The sequence below is a fragment of the Vidua chalybeata genome, chromosome 1 (genome assembly GCF_026979565.1).
Source record: "Vidua chalybeata isolate OUT-0048 chromosome 1, bVidCha1 merged haplotype, whole genome shotgun sequence".
NCBI lineage: Eukaryota > Metazoa > Chordata > Aves > Passeriformes > Viduidae > Vidua > Vidua chalybeata.
Genome location: NC_071530.1, coordinates 133664338 through 133688070, shown reverse-complemented (window position 1 = coordinate 133688070; position 23733 = coordinate 133664338). Strand labels below are relative to the sequence as shown.

The 23733-nt window shown below is 40.0% G+C and overlaps 1 protein-coding gene across 1 annotated transcript in view; it reads left to right on the top strand.

Annotated features, from left to right (window-relative positions):
- Positions 1 to 5860: 5860 nt before the first annotated feature.
- Positions 5861 to 23733, top strand: part of DPYS (dihydropyrimidinase) — a 30862-nt gene continuing 12989 nt past the window's right edge. The window contains exons 1-7 of the mRNA XM_053943984.1: positions 5861 to 6185; positions 9405 to 9563; positions 11656 to 11835; positions 12668 to 12857; positions 19551 to 19707; positions 20690 to 20831; positions 23324 to 23466. Coding sequence (XP_053799959.1) covers positions 5916 to 6185; positions 9405 to 9563; positions 11656 to 11835; positions 12668 to 12857; positions 19551 to 19707; positions 20690 to 20831; positions 23324 to 23466 — 1241 coding nt within the window. The 5' untranslated portion in view covers positions 5861 to 5915. The remainder of the gene's footprint in view (positions 6186 to 9404; positions 9564 to 11655; positions 11836 to 12667; positions 12858 to 19550; positions 19708 to 20689; positions 20832 to 23323; positions 23467 to 23733) is intronic.

Genomic DNA, 23733 nt, shown 5'->3' with positions numbered 1-23733 from the left:
CTGAAATAAGCATACATTGTGCATATTATCTAACAGAGGCAGGTGTCTGAATTCAGAGCAGAAATCTCAGATTTCATTACAGCATTGTTGACTTGTGGTGTTACAGAGGTTTGGTAGAATTGCATTTGTACCTTTGCAGTGAAATAATCATGCATCTGAAAGTGTGCCAACAGAACTGAAGAAATAGATTTATCTGCTTTTCCAATTTATATAATTGAGAAAAAACAACTGATAAAATATATTGATTTAAATCTGTCATCTTTCCTGTGGTTGGTTAAGAACCACCTTGAACAGACACAGTTGGAAGAAGTTGTTCTTGTGCACCAGAGGAAAAAGAGGAGCAATATACAAGAATGTGAGGAATGTCATAAAGTGACACCATATTTCTGCAGTGGCCCAGCAAGGAACAGAGATGTTCAGTTTTGCTTTCTCTCATCTACTCTGTTGGCCAGCAGTTATAGTTCTGACTTTGTGTTCTTTCGATAGATGTTGAATAGATGTTCTCGAGAGTTGGAGAAGATACAACTAATATTTTGCTGTGTTTCTTTTAGACAATGCATTAGTAAATATAACAGTTTCCAAAGATAGCTAATCCATGTGCTTTTGTGGTTATGTTTCTTGGAGTTTGGAAAAATCCCACCTAAGAACTTCATTTCTTTGACTGCGATTATGCACTGGGAAGTAACTGACAAGTATGATGAGGTTTTGTTTTGTTTTGTTTTGTTTTTCCCAGAGCACTGTGAGGCTTAGAACTTCAATGCCTGAGTTGACCTGTCTTGCACATATTTAGAAAGTGGACATTTTATTCCACCCTTACTGAGCCAATGAATAGTGAAAAGAGCAAAGAGCAATTACAGAGAGAGTATGAGGGTTTCTTAGTTATTCCTCTGCTGGATTCCTGGTCATTCCTTTTTCTTCATTGGTTTTACTGTCTGTGGTTCACCATTTGTGTTGATCGAAGAGAAGGAGGCACTTGGCCTTATGAAAATGAGAGAACAGTCACTACTTACTGTTTCTCTAAAAAGTAGGATGGTCTTCAGCACACACACACCTTTGGCTGCCTTCCTTTGTGTCACACATGTGAGACGCAAGGCTGGGTGCTAATGGGCTTCATCACTGCTAATGTATCTGGGGAAAGACTAGCACTAGGATGTAGCCTAGTACTTGAGAGCATATTTATAGTTCAGGTGATGTGGAACTCCAGGATTGAACTCCTTTCTTAATGTTCTTTAGCCTTGTTTTATTATAGAAAGCCATGGGGCACTCTTGCTAGTTTTGGAAAGCTTTTACAACTGAAGAAGGCTTGAGAGCTTAGGTTTTGAAACCTCACTTGTTTGTGTCTGAAAATCCATCTCATGAAAGTAGCCAGCAGACTCTTCTGAAGACTTGTGAGGTTTTGACAAGGGCACCTGACTCGTCTCACAATTATGAAGACTTTACAGGTGCAATTACATTTAGACCACCTGGTTTTATTGAATGAATGTTAAATTCCCACTGCAGAGAAAAGTGTGAAAGTAAATCCCAGGTGAACAGGCATTACGGATTTTTTTAATAGGAGTTGTAAAGAAATGCCTACTGAGTATTCAGTCCTTCTGACTTTCTGAATATGGCAAAAGATAACCATTCTTTCCTTTCTGCAAATCCAGAGTGCACCTCAAACTCACCAATTCTCCAAAACCTAGTGCTTTATCCATTATTGCTGAAAGTTGATGGTACTATTTTTATTAATTTTCTCATATTGCAAATGTGGTTCATGATCCAGTCTTTCTTCCTTGGTGGAAAGTTGTCAAAAATAAGTAATATTATGAATTGTACATCTTCATTAGCTGAGCTTTCTTTCTGCTGCTCATTATCAACCTCTAGTTTCCTTCACAAAATGTCTCTGTTTGGTCAAAAGCCTATTTGTCTGCTGCTCCTGCATTTTGAGATACATTTCAGTTTCACCAACTTTAATTTGAAGGTTAATGCCAGTAAGAGTCCTGGAGTTAAGAAAAAGCTGAGGACTGTGTGATAATAGAAGAGCTTTACAGCACTAGGGTATGGTAAGAAGAATGTGAAAATGGAAGCAAAGGGAAGATAAGAGTAAGGTGTAATAATTACAGGAGAAGTTAAAAATAAATAGTATTTTATGCAGGCAGGTAGCAGTTAAAGGTTCCAGGATGAAGTGGGTGAGAGTATGTGTGTGTCAGAAGACTTTAAACTGATGGTGTCTGCATTATAATGACTTTTAGATATCCTCAAGGTTTGCTGGATGTTCCAAACTTCAGTCCTCTGTTTCTTGCAAACTTATTCCTAAATTTGCTAAATTATTTTCATTTGGTAAATCATGGACGTGGATTGTGTTTCCTTTAGAGTTGTTCAAATGGAATCAGTTAATCATTAAGCTACTGAGAAACCTCTTATGATTGCATTTCTGTGGTAGTTAAACTAAACAAGATGCTCCATATTTAGATTGCTAGGATTATTTGCTTCGCTAGACACAACAAAAACATTACCATATGATTCAACTTCAGATTTGTGAGCTTGGGAAGACTTTATGCAATGGATGTCAGATTGTTGAGCTACTATGTAACATTTTAGGATCAGTATTGTTTCCTAACAGGAAATGTCTCTGCAGGGTTGTGGTTTAAGCCCAGCTGGTATTTGATCACTGCACAGCCACTCACTCAATTGGCTTGGAAGGCTAATATCGTGAAAACTTTTGGGTTTGAGATAATGACAGTTTAATAGGTAAAGCAAAAGCTGCACTTGTGAGCGAAGCAAAACTAATTCATCCCTCACTTCCCAGGGGCAGGCAGTTGTTCTGCCATCTCCAGAAAAGCAGATCTCCACCATCCGCTAACAGTGGCTTGAGAAGACAAATGCTACATACGCCGAATGTCCCTCCCCTTCCTTCTTCTTTCCCCAGCTTTATATGCTGAGCATGGCACCATATGGCCTGGGGTATTCTTGTGGTCAGTTGGGGTCAGCTGTCATAGCTTTGTCCCCTTCCAGCTTCTTGTGCACCCCCAGCCTCCTCGCTGGTGGGGCAGTATGAGATGCAGAAAAGCCTTTGACGTAGTGCAAGTGCTGCTCAGCAATAATGAGAACTTCCCTTTGTTACTAACACTGCGTTCAGCACAGATGCAAAACACAGCAATACCAGGTACTATGACAGAGTTTAATTCTCTTCCAGCCCAGACCACTTCAACAGTGCAGACTCAGACATTGATTATGGAGCAAAGATTTGTTTTAAACTCTGCAAAGAGAAGGATAAAAAGGTAAAATGTTTTGTGGGTAAGTAAATACTATGAAGGCAATTAGGAGCCAGAATCCCTGTTGGAGCAGCAGTAGATATTCAGTGATCACTAAGAATGTAGGTCCAGCTGTCTTCTCTGATTATTTCAAGTATTATTTCTGCTCCACCAGTGGTATTTCAGGCTGTTTTTTCTAGGGACATCTGAGCTGTTAAATATTTACCAAATATACATAAATGCAACTGATGTGAGATTATCTTTTTGGTCCAAATGGTTTAAATAAAAGGGTTGTTTAGACAGAATCATGTTATATACCAATATGTTATTTAATGTGTTCAAAACCACCTGTGGGATAAAGTCAATTTTCCTAGGAACAGTATTGTAAGATGTCATGTTGCTGGTTTGTGGGCAGCTCTGCAATTCTGAACTGGGCATGAAGTTACAGGTAGGAAGGTTTAGGCATTTAAGAGTAGGATCCACAAAGTCTAAATTATCCAGGAGGAAATCAGAGGAGGGGAAACAGAGTTCAAGCCTGTTCTTGTTCAGAAACAGACATAAATAGGACTTTGAGCTGTGCTACTCTTCATGAATTTATGAAACTTGTATCACCTCTTTCCTGTGCAACACACATAGAAAGGGAACTGGATATCCCGCTATGGGATACTGGGAATACTGGATATCCCATCGCACTATGATCTGCTGTGATGTGGCTGATCTGCCTTCAGATCTCCCTCTGCCCAAACTGGCAGAAGGATTTGAGCAGAAACAGTTTACGACTGCCACTGGCCCAAGAGCATACTCAGAGATTTCTGTCTAGGTCTGTCAAGTCAAAACTCCTTTCATAGAAAATACTAAGTAATCATTGGCCAGGGAGAAAATACAAGAAACTGACTATTTTATTTTAGGTTGGAAGTTTAGGTACTGAAGTGGTACTGAAATTTCACGGTGAAGTCTCTTTGCCAATAAATACTGTAAATTCTGTTCATGCTGTTCTACATCATATCATTAAATATCCATTGGGGTTGGCATAGGAACTTAACTGCTATACATGATCAGATGAACCTCTGACTTTGCTACCCCCTCTCCTCACTTAACAAAGGTCACTTAATTTATGCAAAGTGAAGCTGCTTTTCCAAATGAGTTTTGACCTGTTTTGTTGCTGCGTCAGGTTATGAATCCCAGTAGGTGTCTGTTTTGTTGCACAAAGGTGAGGTGTAAGACAAGATACTTTGGGATGAGCAGATAGAAAAGTAAACGTATGATAATGCTCTTTTACCCATCATAAGGGAAGGAACAAAGGTGACATGCTGATGGGAAAGTGAGATTTTTCCAAATCTTGTGTCCTTTGTCTAAATGGCTTTTTGGTGCCCTGTGTGGTACCCTATTTGGTACCTTCTCACAGCCCTCAGAGACAATGTTCTATCTTGCTAAATCATCACCACTGAACTGGAAGAGGTGAGGGGATGAAGATACAATTGCTCAGCAGATTTAGGGACACACTTGAGCAGTGCCATGTCACTGCTGAGTAAGAAAATCCAGGGTTATGGGAGAAGTGGGAAAATGCCATAGAAACTGGTGCTTCTGAGATGGTACAGAGCAGGTCTTTCCTCTTCTGTGCCAGTCTTTAGCTCATTTTCCAGTTGTCTTCGTATTACTTTCCCGCCTCTTTTTCAAGGTGTATATTCTGAAACACACAAGCCACATCCTGCCAAGGTCACACCAGCCTTGTGTGAAACCCACCACAGAATTTCCTGACTTTCCCTGGCCCTCGGGAAGGGCTCCCGTGGGGCAGGGAGATTTGAGGGGCCAGCACAGCCGGGGCAGGCAGAGGGTGTGGGCAGCAGTGAGGGGGGTGTGGTGAGCACAGGCCGGGCCTGCCAGGTGGGCACAGCAGGGCCATGGGGCAGATGGAGCATCGGATACTGAAATGTGATTTTCACGTGGATGTCGGCACACACACCCCAGCTTTCCCCTCAGGCAGGAGCACTGTCCATGTGGTGTCATTGTAGTGGCAGGGGGAAGCCGTGTTTGGATCCTGAGGTGATGTGTGACAAGTCCTTTGAGAAACAGCTTGCGAGCAGTGTGGACCCCACCACCTCCACTGAGAAGGATGCAGCACTTGGGTCACCAGAGCACTGCAGTGTCTTTCCCTCCGCATAGGCTGGACCCACAGGCTCCCCAGACACGGCTGCAGGAAGCTCAGGTCATCCCTGGGCTCTCTGGCTGCTTCTGTGGAGAGCTCAGGTCACCCTTGATTTCCTAAAATGTGGCCGCAAAGAACAGTTTGCTTTTGGGCACCACAAGATGATAAAATAGCCACATTTTCAAAGCAGCTCAGCAAGTTGCAAACCCCCAGGTGCACAGGGCAGGCTGGAGCGCGTGCTGTGAGAACACCCCAGACCCCCTGGAAGCCTGGCTCGCTTTGTCCAGGCAGAGTCCGGAGCAGAAAGGGCCCAAGGGCAGCGCCCTGCTCCCATCTGTGTCACTGGGCTGCACGGGAGGAGGGAGGTGGAGCTGCCGGGGGCAGAGGGGCAGTTCCTCCGGTGTCTGTTTAAAGGGCATGGTGTGGTGTGTGTTTAGGGCCATTTGGAGAGAGCTGCTGCTCTGGGAGGAGGGGGCAGTGAAGTACTCTGAGGCAAGAGAACTTTCTGAGCTGAGGCCTCACTCTCACCCGCTGGCATGCCACCCCAAACCTGGGCTCAGCAGAGACTTTTGATCAAAGGGGGAAAAGTTGTGAATGATGACCTCTCTGTGGTGGCTGATGTGTATGTGGAAGATGGAGTGGTGCAGCAGGTGGGACCAAACCTAAACCCAGAGCCCTCGACTGGACTCGTTGTGCTGGATGCAACTAACAAGCTGGTGATCCCTGGGGGCATTGATACTCACACACACATGGAATTCCCTTTCATGGGAAGCAGGTCAAAAGATGACTTCTATACTGGAACCAAGGTGGGTGCACATGTGCACGTCTGTGTGTGCATCTGGGCTTTCTCGGAGGGGTACCTGCTGGTTGTCCAGTATTATTTCTTAAGGAGAGAACAGAATGTGAATCAAGCATGGCCAGTTGTTCCTGTCCCTTTGACCAGGACATTGTTGTAAAGCAGTTGGGGTACTCAGTTGAGGTCCACCCTCAACCAGTATATTGTTTGGGCTCCTTCAGAAACTATTGTGATTGCAGGGGTCAAGTGGGGCAGGCATTAACCCTGGCTGTCAGCATGCAGACTACAACCTGCTTTGGTACATAGATCAAGCTTCATACTTCTCTGAGCAAAGGTTAACTAAAGCAACAGTTTAATTCCACTGTGCTGTTCAAGCACTTCTGTGGTAATCTGATCTTTCTCCTCTGTTAGCATAAGGAATGCAGACTTTTCTTCAGTCATTCACTTTGGTGCTTACTCTGTCTCTCAATTAAAGTCCACTTCAAATACACTTTATTAAAGTACCTAATTTCTCCCAGTTTTACATTTGGAGTGTTTTTTTCCCAGCTTTTTAGCTGATCTTATTCACTTCCCTGAATATGAATAGTGTATCAATTACTCATATTAACAGTATTATGCATCATCTCCATACAATTTCCATAACCAAAATTTTCAAGGCACTTTTCTAAGAGCTTTGTTGTGCAGACTGAAATCCTTTGTTCACAGAAAGGATCCCATTGCCCTACTTGGCTTGTCTGCTAGCCATTACCTTCACAGAGACTGTTATACCCAGTTCCTCTCACTGGAGAACTGGGGTTTACTAAAAAGCAGAAAATACATTTTTAAGGTTTTCTGAGTAACTCTGTGGTACTTATAGAACAGGGAGGCTGCAAAACAGAGGCAAAACAGGATGTCCAGATAGTCACTTCAGTGCCTACAAGAAAATTCTAAATCCAACTTAGCAATCAGATGTCAAAAAATTTGATTTTGTGGCTATTCTTAACCCAGGTCAAAGTGTGGAAATTGTTCAGACCTATTCACTAAAGGTCATCATCTGACAAATATTTTGTCAAGAAATTCAGTGAGACAGAGTTGTATTCCAACTATTGTGAAATATGCTACAATGATTAGCTAAGATTTACCCATTCAGTTGAATAAGTAAAAGCACTTTACAGATAGAGAGGGAAAAAGATGTAGGAATAAAAAGAGACTTTGAGTGGAGTTGTGGAACCCATGATGTTTCTTTTTTCATGGAGTCTATAAACTTTCTTTAAATCCTGTTTAACAAACAAGTCAATCAGTCTTGTTGAAAAATATTTGACAGTTTGAAAAACTTTTCCTGGAGAAAATGTTTTGCTCAATTAATTAGAGATTACAAATACTTGTGCCACTCTCCAAACTTCTCTTTTTGCAAAATATACTGACATATTTACAATTATTCTTCTGATTTCTAAGTCAACAGAAGGAAGAAAGAGACTAATTGTTGTAGAAAAAGGAAGAGTAATATGTCATAAGGGACCTGGACATCCTGGATAGATGGGCTGAGTCCAACAATACAAGGTTTAACAAGTCCAAGTGCAGCATCCTGCACTTTGGCCACAATAACCCCCTGCAGCGTTACTGGGGGACAGAGTGGCTGGACAGTGCCCAGGGGATCTGGGGGTGCTGGTTGACAACAGACTGAATATGAGCCGGTGTGTGCCAAGAAGGCCAATGGCATCCTGGCCTGTATCAGCAATAGTGTGGCCAGCAGGACCAGGGAGGTCATTCTTCCACTGTACTGGGCATTGGTGAGGCCACACCTTGAATGCTGTGTCCAGTCCTGCGCCCCTCAATTCAGTAAGAGCATTGAAGTGCTCAAATGCATCCAGAGAAGGGCAACAAGACTGGTGAAGGGTCTGAAGCACAAGCCCTGTGAGAAGCAGCTGAGGGAGCTGGGGCAGTTTAGCCTGGAGGAGGCTTAGGGGAGACCTCAGCTCTTTCTGCAAATCCCTGAAAGGAGGGTGCAGCCAGGTGGGGTTTGGTCTCCCAGGCAACCCACAACAGGACAAGAGGACAAAGTCTTAATCTGCGCCAGGGGAAGTTTAAGCTGGACATTAGGAAAAAATTCTTCACAGAAGGAATGATTGGGCATTGGAATTGGCTGCCCAGGGAGGTGGTGGAGTCACCATCCCTGGAGGTGTTTAAAAAAGACTGGGTGTGTCACTTAGTGCAATGGTTTAGTTGATAAGGTGGTGTTAGGTCATAGGCTGGACTTGATCTCAGAGGTCTTTTTGAACCTAGCTAATTCTGTGATTCTCTGATCCTGTGAATTTGAGCTGTGCATATTTTGATCTGAATTGGTTATTACCGTTTTGCAAAGGGACATTGTTCAGAGCAATAGAGAGAATTTCTTTTGCTAATCTGGAAGAAAGCAACAATTTCAACAAAGGAACTGTACTGGATCAATTTCTTTTAGTCAAGGATCTGGCATCTGAGTAACTTTTTTCCCTGCCAAAGGCAAGAAAATTAATAATTCAGTTGTCCATAAAGAAGAGTGGAAATTATTTGTTAAAAAGCAATTTTTGATCACCATTCATCTGTTAAGTAAAGTTGTAGTTTATTTTATTACTTGACAACATTTATGTAGAGGATGTAAATTCCTCATTCTATTTAAAACCCTCTATACAGTTTTACTAAATGATATCCTGTTACTAAAAAAATGTGCTTTTAAACACTTGTAAAATATTTTAGTATTAGTCAAGAATTTGGGGGTTTTCATATTGTATTTTCAAACTCAATGGGGTTTTTTACTGTTGTTGTTGCGTATTTGCCCCTTAATACTTGCCTGTCACTCAGGCTTGTTTTTTCTACTACACAGACTCTGAGGAAGCACGTCTCAAGTTGACTGTGCTCTTCTAATGCTCTTCTTCCTCAGTCATTCCACACACTTGAGGAATGTCACTGATGCATGAACATTACAGACACATCTCCCAGTCTTTGATAAGTTTTTGTACATGAAGAGAAGCTTCTCCTTCAGCATGAGAATTTCACTTGGATTCTCTTGAGCATGGTTTTGAGAACATTTTTCTCAAAGCAAATGAAATTAATCTCCATAATAATTTTTCAAGTCTGGACTTTACTCAGGGGAAGTCCTCAGTGGCTTTTGGCTTTTCAGTCTATCCAGATTAATTGATGTAAGGGAGTTGGAGAGGGTGGGAGGAAATTTGCGTTCTTTCTGATTGCTAAATATTAACTTTCTTCTTTTCAGGCAGCTATAGCAGGAGGAACCACTATGATCATCGACTTTGCCATCCCTCAGAAAGGTTGTTCTCTTACTGAAGCTTTTGATACATGGAAAAGCTGGGCAGACCCTAAAGTCTGCTGTGATTATTCATTGCACGTGGCAGTTACATGGTGGAGCAACAAGGTAGACACAAGAGCTGATTTAAATTCCATAAATTTATGCCACACCTGATTTGAATCAGTCTTCACATGCTAAATATTGCTTGCTGGTTAGTGGTTTTGTGATTAAAAACAACATTTGAAATAGCCCACACCCTTCTGAGAGTATATGTATTTGAAAGTCTGCAGATAGCCTACATCTCTGGATTATACTGCACAAAGTTAAAGGTAGGGATTGTGCAATACCAAGACCAGGCAGGTCAGAGAAGGAAAGAGGTATTTACAATAATTTTGTCTTTTGTTGCTTGAACACTTGATATTTTATGCTTCTGATGAGTTTTGTTAATTTGTTTTGGGTTTTTTTGGGGTTTTTTGTTTGGGGTTTTTTTGTTTTTGTTTTTTTTGGTTTTTTTTAGTAAGGGTATACATGAAAAATATGGTACTTGACTTTCATTTGTAGAGGAAATGAAATTTTTTCCTGGGTGACTGCAGTAAAACCCCTTTACAGTAAAGCAGGACTGTAGCCAATAGCATTGAATGTGAAATAATCTTAAAAACCATTTTTGAATTTATATATAGGAGAATCACCTTTGCTGAGTGAATGTTTGCTTATAGCCTGAAAGCTTTACTGATAAATTAATTTTTCAGGTGCTTGATATCTATTTGAATGAGACCCATGTTTTACAAGATGACTTTGGATTCTCAGAGAACTATGCATCAGTACACAGATATATTAAGTAAATTCCTATTTTATATATGAGTACTTCTAATTTTTAAGTTCTAAAATATATGCACCAAAGCCTTCATTCTGCAAACAACACATCTTTGGTATTCTGTGTCCTGAGTGCTAAAATAGGCTGACCACAACTTCTAACTTAAGGCAAAGTCATGAAATAAATTCTCCAATGAAATTTGATTAATGTGCATTTGAAACAGCCTCAGCAGACACTAGTGGAATTGTATTGATGAATCCAATAAAAATAGGGAGATGTAAATCAATTAAATGTTCTAGTTCATATGTAACTGTTTATAAAGGCCAAGATTAAAAGAAATAGGTTGGGCATTTTGTAGCTGCAAAAGGCCTGGGTGAAAAAGACTGATATGTCATGCCCATCTGATCAGTTCTCATCTCATCAGGATTTGAACTATTAATTAAAAGCATACATTCTTTACAATGCCTTCTGTTAGTTGTAGTAAACAGTGAAGAGGATAAATGACATGCCTCTATATTTGTGCCAGAGCAGGGCCTTCTGTCATGTATTTATTTGATAACTCCCACTCAAGATGTGCTCCCATTCTTCCTCTGAATAACTAAAACAATTCCTTGAATTTTTTACATATCTTACTGTTCTTGGGCAGAGCCAACCAGATTATTAGAGAGAAGATGAAAAATAATATTTTACTTTTTGAAAGGAATTAATCCCATGGAAATTGTAATATTATTACAGATACATGTCAATTATTGTAAGCATCATTTTACTGGGAAGGGAGAGCCAAAGTTATGTAATATATGTTTCTAGCTAACCAGTTGTGCAATAAACCTTTAGACTAAGATATTTGTCTTTCTTTCTTTGTGATGTAAGGTTTTGCTGGACTTAGCATTTTGTAGCTGTTTTGTTTGACAACAAATGTTTCAAAAGGCTGCGTGTGTTGTTTAGAGTAAGGACAAAGCTCTAAAAGATGAAATCTTTTCTGTCACCGTGTTGCTGTGTTGTTTGGTAGAAGCTGCAGTCCGTTGCAATCCAATTTTGAAAATCAGTTTTGCACAAATGTCCATGTTGTGTGAGTTGGACACATTGACTGTAATATTAGAATGGGTGTTTTCAACATCAGGAGGTTTATTTGAAAATTCTGCCTTATTACCTTTTGTAAAAAGCATTCCCTCCTGCAATTAGCTTGTGCTTCCAATTTGCACTGCAGTGCTACACTTTTATATATTTTGAAAATCAATTTGATGCAAGAAGAAGACATATTTAAAGACTAAGTCTTTAAATATGTGACTTGGACCATTTGTATTGAACATATGTTTGATGGGTGAGTAAAGGTTCACCATTTATGCTTAAAATTTCTTTATACAAAATTATTAATATGTAAAATATAATTGCTGTATTTTTCAGGTGAAGCAAGAAATGGAAAATCTTGTTCAAAACAAAGGTGTCAACTCCTTCAAGATGTTTATGGCCTATAAAGATATATACATGGTCAATGATGAGGAGCTATATGAAGCCTTTTCCTGCTGTAAGGAACTTGGGGCAGTTGCTCAAGTCCATGCGGAGAATGGGGAACTAATTGCACAGGTGCATATTTGACATTTTGTCCATCAAAGTCAGGAATATAGATGGTCCTAACCCTAGGTCTCTCCAGACATAGTCAGCTCATGTAACAGAAGCAAATCCAGAAGTATGGAGAAAGCTCCACTGACTGGACACAGAAATCTCAATGTCCCTCTATGCATAATTAGCTTCACTTCATACTTGCTATTGCCACCTTAGTGCTGTGTGGAGGCACTGAGAGTTCTGGGACCCTGAGGGTGTAACTACACTGGTGATACTCAACATCAGTGATAACTCGAGGGGCTATAATAGAATAGTTTCTTCAACTATTCCAGTCAACAGCACCCCAGGTCCCGTAATGGAAATTAATTCATTGATAATCTCAAATCAGCAAATCTAAAATTCCTGGAACGGAGTATAGACAAAACCTTTTGGCCTCTTAAAATCTTGGGGTTTTCAGAGGCTCTGGAGATGCATTTTTGTGCTTAGTAAGAATGTTTTTCCTTTTTTTCTTTCCAGTGAGGGTTAGTATCATCATTGGACTTCCTTGGCCATGATATTTAGGTGTATGTATTGAGAGAGCAGTAGGGTTTTCAAAAGCAGTGATTTAATCCTGCAAGCCAGTGAAGTGTGTTCTTTGAATTTACTTAGGTATTCTGAGACCTGAATTTACTGATGTATTAGATTTCAGATAAAACTACAGTAACTTATTTTGGAAAAAAATCATAACTGCCTAGTTATTTTTTTCCTTGAACTGGCTGCAATGGCTGGTTCAGAATCAATTTGACTGACAGCATGCTCATGACACCATAGATACATTTTAACTGACTATTTCATGCTTTTGTTCGGTCTTCAGGGTGCAAAGAAGATGCTGGCAATGGGAATAACTGGCCCTGAGGGTCATGAACTGTGTCGTCCTGAAGAAGTGGAAGCTGAAGCTACACAAAGAGCAATTACCATAGCAAATGCTGTAAACTGCCCCCTTTATGTAGTCCATGTAATGAGTAAATCTTCAGCAAAGGTGATAAGTAATGCACGAAGAGAAGGTAAAAGTTGTAATTCTTTTATGCTTGGACAATGGCATTGGAGGAAGGGTCATGGAAAAATAACACAGCATTAGTGTCTTACTTTTCATGGTTATCATAAGCCTCAGATCATGGGTGAATTTCTTGGAGCAGGATGTCTAAATTGCGTGTGTGTGTGTGTGTGTATGTGTTGTTGCGCCCAAGGGGAGCAGTGTGGAAGAAAAGAAACTAGAATTGAGACTTTCCCTTCTCCCCAGAGCAAACTTTTTTCTCTTTGTACTGTCAAAGTACAGGCCAAGGTAAAAGTGATCGCCAGAACAGCATTATTGCATTAAAAATTATGCGACCAGTTCAGGACAAAAAATACTCTACTGTTCTCCTCTCTTGAGTTTGTCTGCAAGACTTTACCAGATACCTTGATGAGAAATTCTATTGCAGAGACCACACCATATTTTTATGGATAGTGCCATGATGACTCCTATTCACTGGGCATTTAAAGTCATGGTGAAGATGACAGAGTTTGAAAGTCTTGATTTCCACCAGTGCAGAGTTGCTCAGGTTTGCACTGCAGTGTTCACAAATAACTCTGGTCAGCCAAGGGGGCCTGACTTTCTTGTTAGGTAGACTAGAAGCAACCTGAAGGCCCTAGGTATTCAGGATGTTTTATCTCCTAATCTATAAGTTCATCCAGAGCAGCACATGGAACAACAGCCCTGTGAAGAGACATTATCAAGGTGGAAGGAGCAGGACAGGAGCCCAAGATTTGGAGGACCTAAAATTATCTATCCTCATTATCTTTTTACATCTTTTTTACTATGTTTTTACATCTTTTGCATTTACAGCTTGTTTTCACCTGACTTGATATGAATTTCATACAGACCTCAGTTTCCCTATTTCTTGTCTTTAGGTAACGCCTACACAGGGGGCATAGATTATTAATATTAAAATGTAGAGTATGAGATCATGATAAATCAACACAGTGTGATATCATTGTACTAATATAGATGGATATGTTTATGCACAATATGTATGACCATGACTTCTAGTAAGATTTAGCAGTAATTCAAGTTTGTAAAAGAACTTACCAGAATATATTTTATTGGCACATCTTTTTGTACTGTGCTATATTGGATTCCTCCACTAGATGCCAGTGCTGCCAGGAATGTGGATTATATCCATCGGTTGGTTGTGTATTCACAGGCATCATGTGAACATTAGCTACAAGAAGTTATGACAACAGTGAAATACCCAGATTAAAGATGAAAAACTGGATGTGAAGACCTAAGCCAGTGTTTCATAATACACTGTTCAAGTAAAGAATGTTATGCTGACCGTAAATACTGTAAAACATTGATTAGGCATGAGTTGTAAGAATCTGCAGTGCCAGTTTGATTACTGAGGATAGATGTATGCTTCTCCAATATGTACTAAGAAAAAAATGGGACAATTGATGCAAATTGTGGTGCAAATTGTATTTTATAACTTCCTAGGCTGCTGCAGTCAGATTCACCAATGCTTTCCTTTGTGCACAGCAATATATAACATATTTTCATAATTCATATTGATCTGCATAGAAGTTTACTGTTTATAAAAAAGAAATCTGAGATTGATTAAGAAATTTCAGAAGATAACTAGAGTACCACAAAGGTAGTTACAAGAATTGTAGTTTTTAATGAGATTGATCTGTATGAATTTTGATAATTGGAAATTCACTATTGTTGGTTTCAGTAGAAGTTATTTTTCATTTTTCAGTAAAGAGTGGTAATAAAAAGCAAGGAGTTCCAGACAAAAAAAAAATTCTCAAAGTATGGTATGAATGACATAAATAAAACTCACGTATTTTGATGAAAGACATTCCATTTGGACAGGTTAAAAACTACTCTAAATGTGAAAATTGTGTATACTCTTAAATACTGGAAGCCTCTCAAGCATTTGAAATATTTACTCTAAAACAGTTTATGCATATTTTCAAGATCATTTCTCCATGTCTTGATGCTAGCTTCCTGCTATTCACAATTGTGAAATTTTTCATGTTCCTTTTCAAGCACTTAGCATGAAATACAAAGTGTGTGTGCATATTCATCCCTGCTCATGTCAGAGGAAAATTGATATCCTTTCCAATTCCATCACTGACCTCAGAAGGGGAAAAACGGATCTTCAGTGAGTGAAATCTATTTTCTGGTTGACAGTGTGATACCAGAATTGAATTGCAATTGTATTGCTTTTCAAACTCTATGGGATAGTGATTTTCTTAGTCAAAAATGTAAGTCAGAGCCCAACTCTTCCTTGTCACTCATTTAGCTATACAAGGCGAGAGCTAATATTAGAGGCTGAAGGCCAGATAGAGCTTGCTCAAGACAGTAGGCATAATTCTGTTGTCTTCAGTGAGCTATGGCTCAGACCTTGAAGGTTAAAATCAGTTATACACACTGTAAAGGAACAGCAGTTCTTATTCTAGATTAAGCAAATTTAAGAGAATGAAGTGAGGAAAAGTCTTTCCTTCTCTCTTCCATGCCAGAGTTCACCATCTATGTCTGCTCTGATCTCCAGCGACACCACTCAAGGAAGGAAACCTCCAGATTATAGCAGCATGGTTTTCATGTACATCTGTAATAGCTGCTGAATATTCAACAGGGAATCCAAAATTCCACATTGTGACCATGTTGGAGAGGGACAGGTCCCTCTCCATGTCCCCATCCTGTTATTTTTGGGGGGTCCTACCAACCTGTTTGCCAAAAGCAATGGTTCATCAGTTCTCCACTGAGAGGATCAAAGAAAGCACCTCTGTGAGAATAGCAGTGTGTGACAGGTGTGACAGCACTTCTGTCCTTGCTTGTCTTGGTGGGCTGTTTCTTCATCCCTTTGCAAAATATGGCCTTGAATCTTGACAGAGTAGGTAGAGGAACTGTATTCTTCTACAAAAGGGCAGTTTGATATATTTGTGTACATGACACTCTCATTCCCTTAAGTGGGAAGACAAAAGGCATTCTCTTCCTGCTATTGTGTAAAATCTTCCCTCCAGTGAGAATAAAAGGCTCAAGAGCTCTCATGTCAGGCAGTGCAGCTCCTTCTCCTTTTTAGGATTACCTGATGTGAACTTACTGGGGAAAATTAATGCGGCCTTGTCACCCACTCCTGCCACCAGAAATGCTTGTGGAGAGAGCAAGGCTAATAAAATGTGATTTAGGGGTATATGATTTCTACTGTCTCCCCCTAAAAAATGCTTTCAATCTAAGCTAAATCTCAGCTAAAGCTGGAGACCATAGAATCACAGAGTGGTTTGGGTTGGAAGGGACCTTAAGGACCATCCAGTGTGATGATTAAAGATCATGTCCCTTTCCTCATTTAATGTGATGCTACAGCCAGGAAATGGGATTTTCTACTGGAAACCTGGAGAGCAAAATGTTACTGAAAAAGTAATTTTTTTATAAAAGTTTCTCCTTTTACAAAAAGTGTATAGAAATAGATGTCCTTGGCCAGATTCTAAGAAGCTTACTTAGGCTTACAAGATTGCTTCCCACCAACAGTCACGGGTTATGTCTCTTCTCAGTGAGAGGAAAGGCATGTCCATTGCTGAGGGAATACAAACTCTCAAGCTGATTCTGAGCACAGGAATGCAACTAAAAATGTCAACTTTTTAGCTGTCTCATGCAGGACATCTCAGGTCCAGGCTGTATATAGCCTAATGGATGCAATGCTATCCCTGATTCAGTAAACCCTGCCTTGCAGTTCTGCTCCTTTCAGAGCACAGCTTGTGAGTATCTTTGCCCCATATGACCCTATCTTAAGTGCTTCTAACACTTCTACTAGAATAAGAACATATGGACCAGTTTTTCAAATCTCTAAATGTTAGTTGATGTTTATCAGTATTGAAACTCTTTTTGAGTTCTAGTAGGTGGTACAAAAATAACAATTGAATGCTCTTCTTTTTGATAAAGTAATCTATTAAAAATAGCTCTGGGTAGCCAGTTAGAGCATCTGAAAAAAAGTCACAAAATACACAGCTGTTTACCAGCTGCTCAGAGGTGTCAGGAAGACCAAACAGCAGAACACTTAGTGGTTCCTTTTTTAATTGAATGCTGGCAAATATAACAATTTGAAAGATGTGATTTATTACTGCATTACTTCACTTCTATGCCTATAGGCAGAAATCAATCAAGCTAGAAGAGCCTTAATGCAGAATTTCCTTGTTGCCAGTTCAGCTGAAAGAGCCTTCGTGCAGAATTCCCTTTTTACTAGGTTTAAAGTAGAATCTTGATATTATTGTATCCTTCAGGCTGGCTAGTCATGCCCAAGTGAAATGCACGAAATTGCACATTCAGCAGAACTGTCCAGAGGTAGTCTGTTGAAACTGCAGTGCTCAGACTCAAAATCACTTGAGGGAATAACTTCTACTCCTCCCCACTCATGGGAACAAAGGGAGCTGGTTAGCTCAAACTCTGACTGCAAAAATACTGTCATCAGCTACGGTACATGAGTTAGAATCAGTTCAGCATATCCAACTGGGAGCTTGGAAACTTCTTTTCATTTTCATGTGGTGAAACTGTAATGAGAAAATTATTTTCCTATTATTCTCTGAAGTATTTATTGAGAAAAAAAACTATTCTTTTCCTGTAATTTCAATTTTAATAATTTGTAGCTAGGTCCTAATATTTCATGGCTCAGGTTTACTTTGGATGAAAGCTTCTTTAGCTTGTTTAAATGCAGTAGGACACAAACCACAATTCCCTTTCCCTCCCCTTTCTGGTGGCTTTGATAATGAAAAATCTGTCAAAAGACTAATAGGTAAATATGATAGATTGGATATATATACCAGACCTTCTCTATATGCATCTAGATTGGTGGCAGCCTACCCTCAAATACAATATTTGGAGTTGGCCAGGGAAGGCCAAGGGCTCCTTCAAGAGTCAGGGAAGACCTTGAACTAAGGTGAATCAGGTTTCATCCTGATTTCATCCATTCTCTTGGTTTTATCCATGTCTCTTCTTAAGTTCCCTCATTCAGCTCTGAATTAAGAAAACACTAATCTGCTCAAATCACCTCATCAGTGAGTAGTCATATGACTTCCATGCATGGCCTCATAGTCAGTGCTTTTGAGTTCCAAAAATAAGATGTAAAAAAACAGTAAATAACTGCCAAAGTCGTGTTTTCAAGTCTAAAAAAATGGTGGTCTGCCACTGAGCTCAAGTATTAATCTATAAAATATGTAAATAAGTGGGATTGAGAATTTAGAATGCTCCAAGCCAAAGCATCAATATGAGACAAGCACACTGAGCATGTGAGTATGCTGAGTTGGTTGTAGCAAATTAGTGATGCCAATAGGGAGTCTTTAGGCTGTGGATGAGGTTGTACTAGGTAGTACTTGGAATAAATACAGTAACTCCAGTAACACCAAAGCAGACCTTGACACCTTGTAGAGATAAAGTTGTATGAGGCCTTTTAGCAAATCTAGCACCAAATATTTCAGGAATGGCACTACTGCAATGAGAAACGTATTTTGAAAATAACTGAGCTCCTCAGTAGCTACTAATGCCAGTGCAGGAGTTATAATCCAGTAGCTCACAGCAGTAGCAGTCTAATGTACAGAGAGAGATCTGCAAAGCTTTGCTTTTTGTTTTCCCACAGTACCATGACTGCATGACTTACACTCAGAAAGTCAGAGAAAGGTCACAGTGTTTTATCACCCAGCAATCACCAGCTGTGGCCTTGCTGGGCCAATGCAGTGATGGTTCCATTAAAAACTGTGCCTGGAGTGAAATCTGGCATCCGATGCAAAATACCCACTGTCTGTAGGGATCAGGGGAGGGAGAAAGCTCTTGCTGGGACCCAGCAGAGGCTGCATTTAACCAGCATCAAGTGGCCTCTGGGTGGGTGTAGGAGGTCCCAGCTCATTCTGCTTCTTTAGTGACCATTGCAGTTGGAGACATTTCCACCGGTCAGCTGCAGAACTGTAAAGTGTCTGGACCACTCGCTCAGGGAGTGAAACATCTTGTTCTGATGAGTTTCAATTCCATGTTTCCCAGGAGAAAAAAGTAGTTAAAATATGCTAGCTCTGTCCAAAGGTTAACAGCCAGTCTTGGTTGGTGTTTCCTCTTCTGAGGAAAATAGGATACTGTGCAGCAAAGGATAAAAGATTAAAATTTGGGAGATAACTTTTTAAATTAAGTTATTTATAGTTTTTCATCCAGGAAATCTTTCTATACTTTCTGGTTTATGTCTTCTGCCATATTTTTCTTCCTGGTATGATTATAGACTGACAATTAGAAGTGCCACCTTGCAAAGTCTGTATGCTATATATATTAACTTACACTGTTACGTAGTCAGTAATTTCAGAGCACCAAACAGGTGCTCTGTATATGAATCTTAAACATAATTAATGCAACTGAGGACTGCTTTCCTTTTGAAATCTCAATCACATTCCTAGTAAACAATGTGTAAAACCCATTATAGTATATCTGTCAACAATTTAATTAAAAAACTTGCCCAAGCAATGTTCTTAGGAGGAAATATATTGGGAAATCACTAGCAGAAAATTCAGAACAAAGATGCTGTGTTATAGCTTAGTTTATTATGTCCTTCCATATGTAGGTGTTTAATTTGAAACACTCATTCAAATTTAAATTCATTGCCAACAAAAAGATCCTTAGCAGAGGAAATACAAGTTATGCATTTTTATGTTGTTTGATGATGATAACTTTGCTTTACATTTTTCAGGAAAAGTGGTTTATGGGGAGCCTATTGCTGCAAGTCTTGGCACTGATGGCACCAACTACTGGAATAAAGACTGGGCTCATGCTGCAGCATATGTGATGGGACCCCCACTGAGACCAGATCCATCTACTCCTGGTTTCCTCATGAACTTACTGGCCAAGTAAGCAGATGAACAAACAGTGACCACTGATACCCAAATGCACAGCAAATTTTGTCAGAAGTACATAATTGCAGGCTGATGCTCTGGAGATTTTCTAAGTACAGAATGCTACATTATCAGAAAGGAGAAATGGAGGGTGAAATCACAGATGAAAATAATTTCTCTTTTCATATTTTATTTCTCTGAACTCTTATGGCCTTCTGTCCACATATGATTTTATTCAATAAGCCCTGCCTTGCTCATACCACAGCAAAAATTGTAACATGACCAGGAAAACAGACTGTAAGTCAGTGGGAAATGTGTAAAAGGTGAAGTCACAGCTAGATTTTCTGGGGTTTGTTGTCAGCTGCCTATTTTGCTTGAAATTCAAATGCTGCATAAAATTAAACCTGCTAACTTCTGAAGGTACATACAAGGTATTCACTTCAGAATGTCTGCTTCAGGACATAGAAAAAGAAGTATCTTTAGGATATCTACACTTAACAAGAAGTGTGGTTTGCTTGTATTTCATTACCAGTAAAGGTTAACTCCACAAAAGGGTTGAATTTGATAGAAGAGCCTGTAAAGGTATGCCTGAACACAGGCTAACTGTTGTGTAGATCCATAGTAATTTCAGAGGTCATATGGAGTGACACAGACTAAAATTGCCCAAAGTAAAGATGAAACCAAGCTGTTTGCTCTGGGCAAAGTGGAGAGTCTTCCATTTGTGGGATGTCTTTGACATACCCAGAGTAAAAGCGTCAGTGTTAGTGCTTGTTTTCTTCTGAGCAGTTTCTGAAGAGGAAATTGCTTCATAGGGCAACTAGCTGTTAACTGTGGAGCCAGTCTTGGAGAATGGGACTGAGGACAGGCTGGCAGGGCATATCAGGTTTTTTTTTTTTGAAGGATGGATGTCTTGATCTACCCAGCCTTACAACAGGTTTTCCTCTGTGGTACTGTCTGGTACATGCACTGATTCATAATGAACTTTGTTTCTCTGCAGTGATGACCTATCTGTGACAGGGACAGACAATTGCACCTTTGACATATGCCAAAAAGCTCTGGGCAAAGATGACTTCACAAAAATCCCTAATGGAGTGAATGGTGTGGAGGATAGGATGTCAGTCATATGGGAAAAAGGCGTTGTAAGTATATCAAAATGTCCAAACAGAGAGGTAATTGATTTCTCCCACAAAACATAATCTCTCAGCAGGTATTTACTCTTCAGTTTTATCAAGTGTGTTTATCATAAGATAACTCATTCAATTGAAAACTATAACAGTCCTTATTAGCTCTCACTTTATGCTCATGGAAGATGGAAGAAGATTCTTAGTGTTTAAAGTATTTCACTAAAGAATCATTTTTATTGTTTAGCAGTAAGGGATTGCTATTGTTTCAGTGGTACTGCAAGTATATTTCCTTGAAGCATTTTTTTCAACTCATGAAATGAAAATAAAAGAGGTGCCTACAGTTTCAACTCTATCAGCTGGGTATTTTTTCCTTTTTGATCTCTCTCCAACTTAGCCATTGGAGGAGTTTGCACAGTGGTGTGCCTGTCAACTTCTAATTTACGTTTTAAGAAATGCTTCTCTAATGTGATAAGATGCAATGAGCAGCTTCAAGTCCCACTGACTTCAGATTCTCGTACCAACATAAGGTAGTGTTAGAAGGTCAGTGCTTCTCAGACAATGTCTGATGAGGGGGTAGGTAAGGAAATCTCTCGAGGAAGCTGCTGAATATTAGTTGTTATGATTGCTCTGGCTAATGCAAAATTGTTATGTTCTGGAAGCTCTAGTTCTATTGAAGTTCTCTTGCAGTAGTGAAGTCACATTGATAATGCACTGTGAAGCATATTCATTTGTCACAGAATAATTACCTACCTCACACGCTTGGTAAGAATGTGGTTCATATCTCTTGTTTATATCTGTATTTGGGATTCAGCTCCAGTTGGTATGTGCAAAACACATACTTGTGCCTATACTTGCCTGTGGCACAGTTCTAGTGAGATCTCTTACGGTGTAAACAGAAATCTAGCTTGTGGTTCATATGAAACTGAGACATGTGGTAAGTCTGTTATTTTACAGTTGGTTCTTCTGTAGTATGTTTTAATATTCCTTGTTATCAGTTTGTAGTGGCTCAGTCTCTGTACCCCATTTGGCTTCCCTAATGGTTCAGTCCTGAGTTGTTTACCACAGTTTTCCCTGCCAAAATGTATGTCAATCCACATGTCAATCCACCTGTATACCTCCCTTGTTCCCTTGTCTCACCCCTGTCTGTCAAAGACAGCACACTCCTTTGGTTCTGGAGTTTTCCCTGTCTTTCATTCCTTCCTCAGGGCAGAATTGGATTGTAAGGTTTGCTCCTTGCCCATGTTGGCTTCTACTGGGGAGCCCTTACCCTGCACCCCTCCCCTAATGCCCTGCTATTGGTCAGAGGTTGTGTCCTCCCTGTGCTCCCTCATCCCTATAAAAGGAGCCCCTTCAGGTTCAGATTTGTCACTTGCTCTGCCCCACTTCGACATTAAACATTAGGAGATTCAGACAAGTGTCCCTCCCTTATTCCTCTGCCTCGGTTTCCTCATGCCCTGTGCCTCTGCTGTGCTGCCCACACCGCAGCAATCACCACCACCCGTGACAATCTCGGCAGATTCGGGGGCGGCCACGCGCGTGTCTGCCCTGCGGCCACAGGGACAGCGAGACAGAGAACCTCCATCCTGTGGCCACTGAGAGCCAGGCGCAGAGACACAAATGTGTTCATCAGTGCTGGTTGGGCAAGATAATTTTTTAAAAGTTTCTCAATTGATAATATCCTCCCTTTTTTCATTTGTAAAATATTATACAGCTGTGTGAGTTTGTTCAAACAGCTTCCCTCTCTTCCCACACAGCATTAATTAGAATAGCAGTGCTTACCATTTTCATTATACTTTTCTTCTCAGATGACTGCTCACAGGCCACCATAAACATGTTTTTTTTATGCCAGTCTGATTCCCAGACTGACCTGTGCACAATATTACTGCCAGTGTAGATGGCTTTCCAAATAAACAACAGTCATGGAAGCTGGATTAAATTAGTTCACAGCAGTGGACAGTCTCAAGACACGTGTATATCCATTGCTACTTGCTATTTGGATGAAATGTCACGTGAGCAAATCTGTTTTTTATACTACTTGATTGCAGCATTTGCGGATCACTGCTATACTCTGTGTCATTGCTAAGGAAATCTGCAAATCAGTTTTCCTATATTACATTCCCCTTGATACTATGTCACCATTTTCAAAACCAAAATACTTGAGAAATGTTACATTTCCTGAGGAAATTGCTGAGCAGGACTACAGATTTAAAGCCAGCTAAAACATTTGATTTCAGTTGACCTGAGGCTGGATCCACAGAGTGTTTGGTTTAAAGTTGTCTTTTTTTTTCTTTTTGCTGTGTGATAAAATAAGATAAAGTTACTGTATTTAGTGAAAGTACATTGCATTATGGGCATCTGAGACAAATAGTTACTTTTACTTCTAAATCCTTTAGTATGACATTTAAAAAAAATGGATGTCACTCATCCTAATTTTTCAACAAGAAGAACATTTTTTTCATTCCTTGTTTAAGAAAGTCATGGGTTTGCTTTTGTGTACTGTTTTGCAGCACAGTGGAAAAATGGATGAAAACAGATTTGTAGCTGTTACCAGCACAAATGCAGCAAAAATATTTAACCTTTACCCAAAGAAGGGCAGAATTGCTGTGGGCTCTGATGCTGACATTGTAATTTGGGATCCTGAAGCTACAAGGTATGCATGGGAAGTTCTTCTCCCCACCCACCCTTTCCCCCCCGCCTTCCCCCCCCTCCGCCTCCCCTCCCTCCAGCCTTTCTGCAGGAAAAAAGCATCACAAAGCCTTTGTACAACAATAAGCCTTTATCTGAGGTTATGGTGGTTTTATATAGCATCTCGTTTGAATTAATTAAAGGGGTTTTTCTCCCACAATAGTGTATGTAAGGAGAGATCTTTGATCTCTACATGGATTAAAAAGCATTCTCTCTGATTGCTGACCAAGTG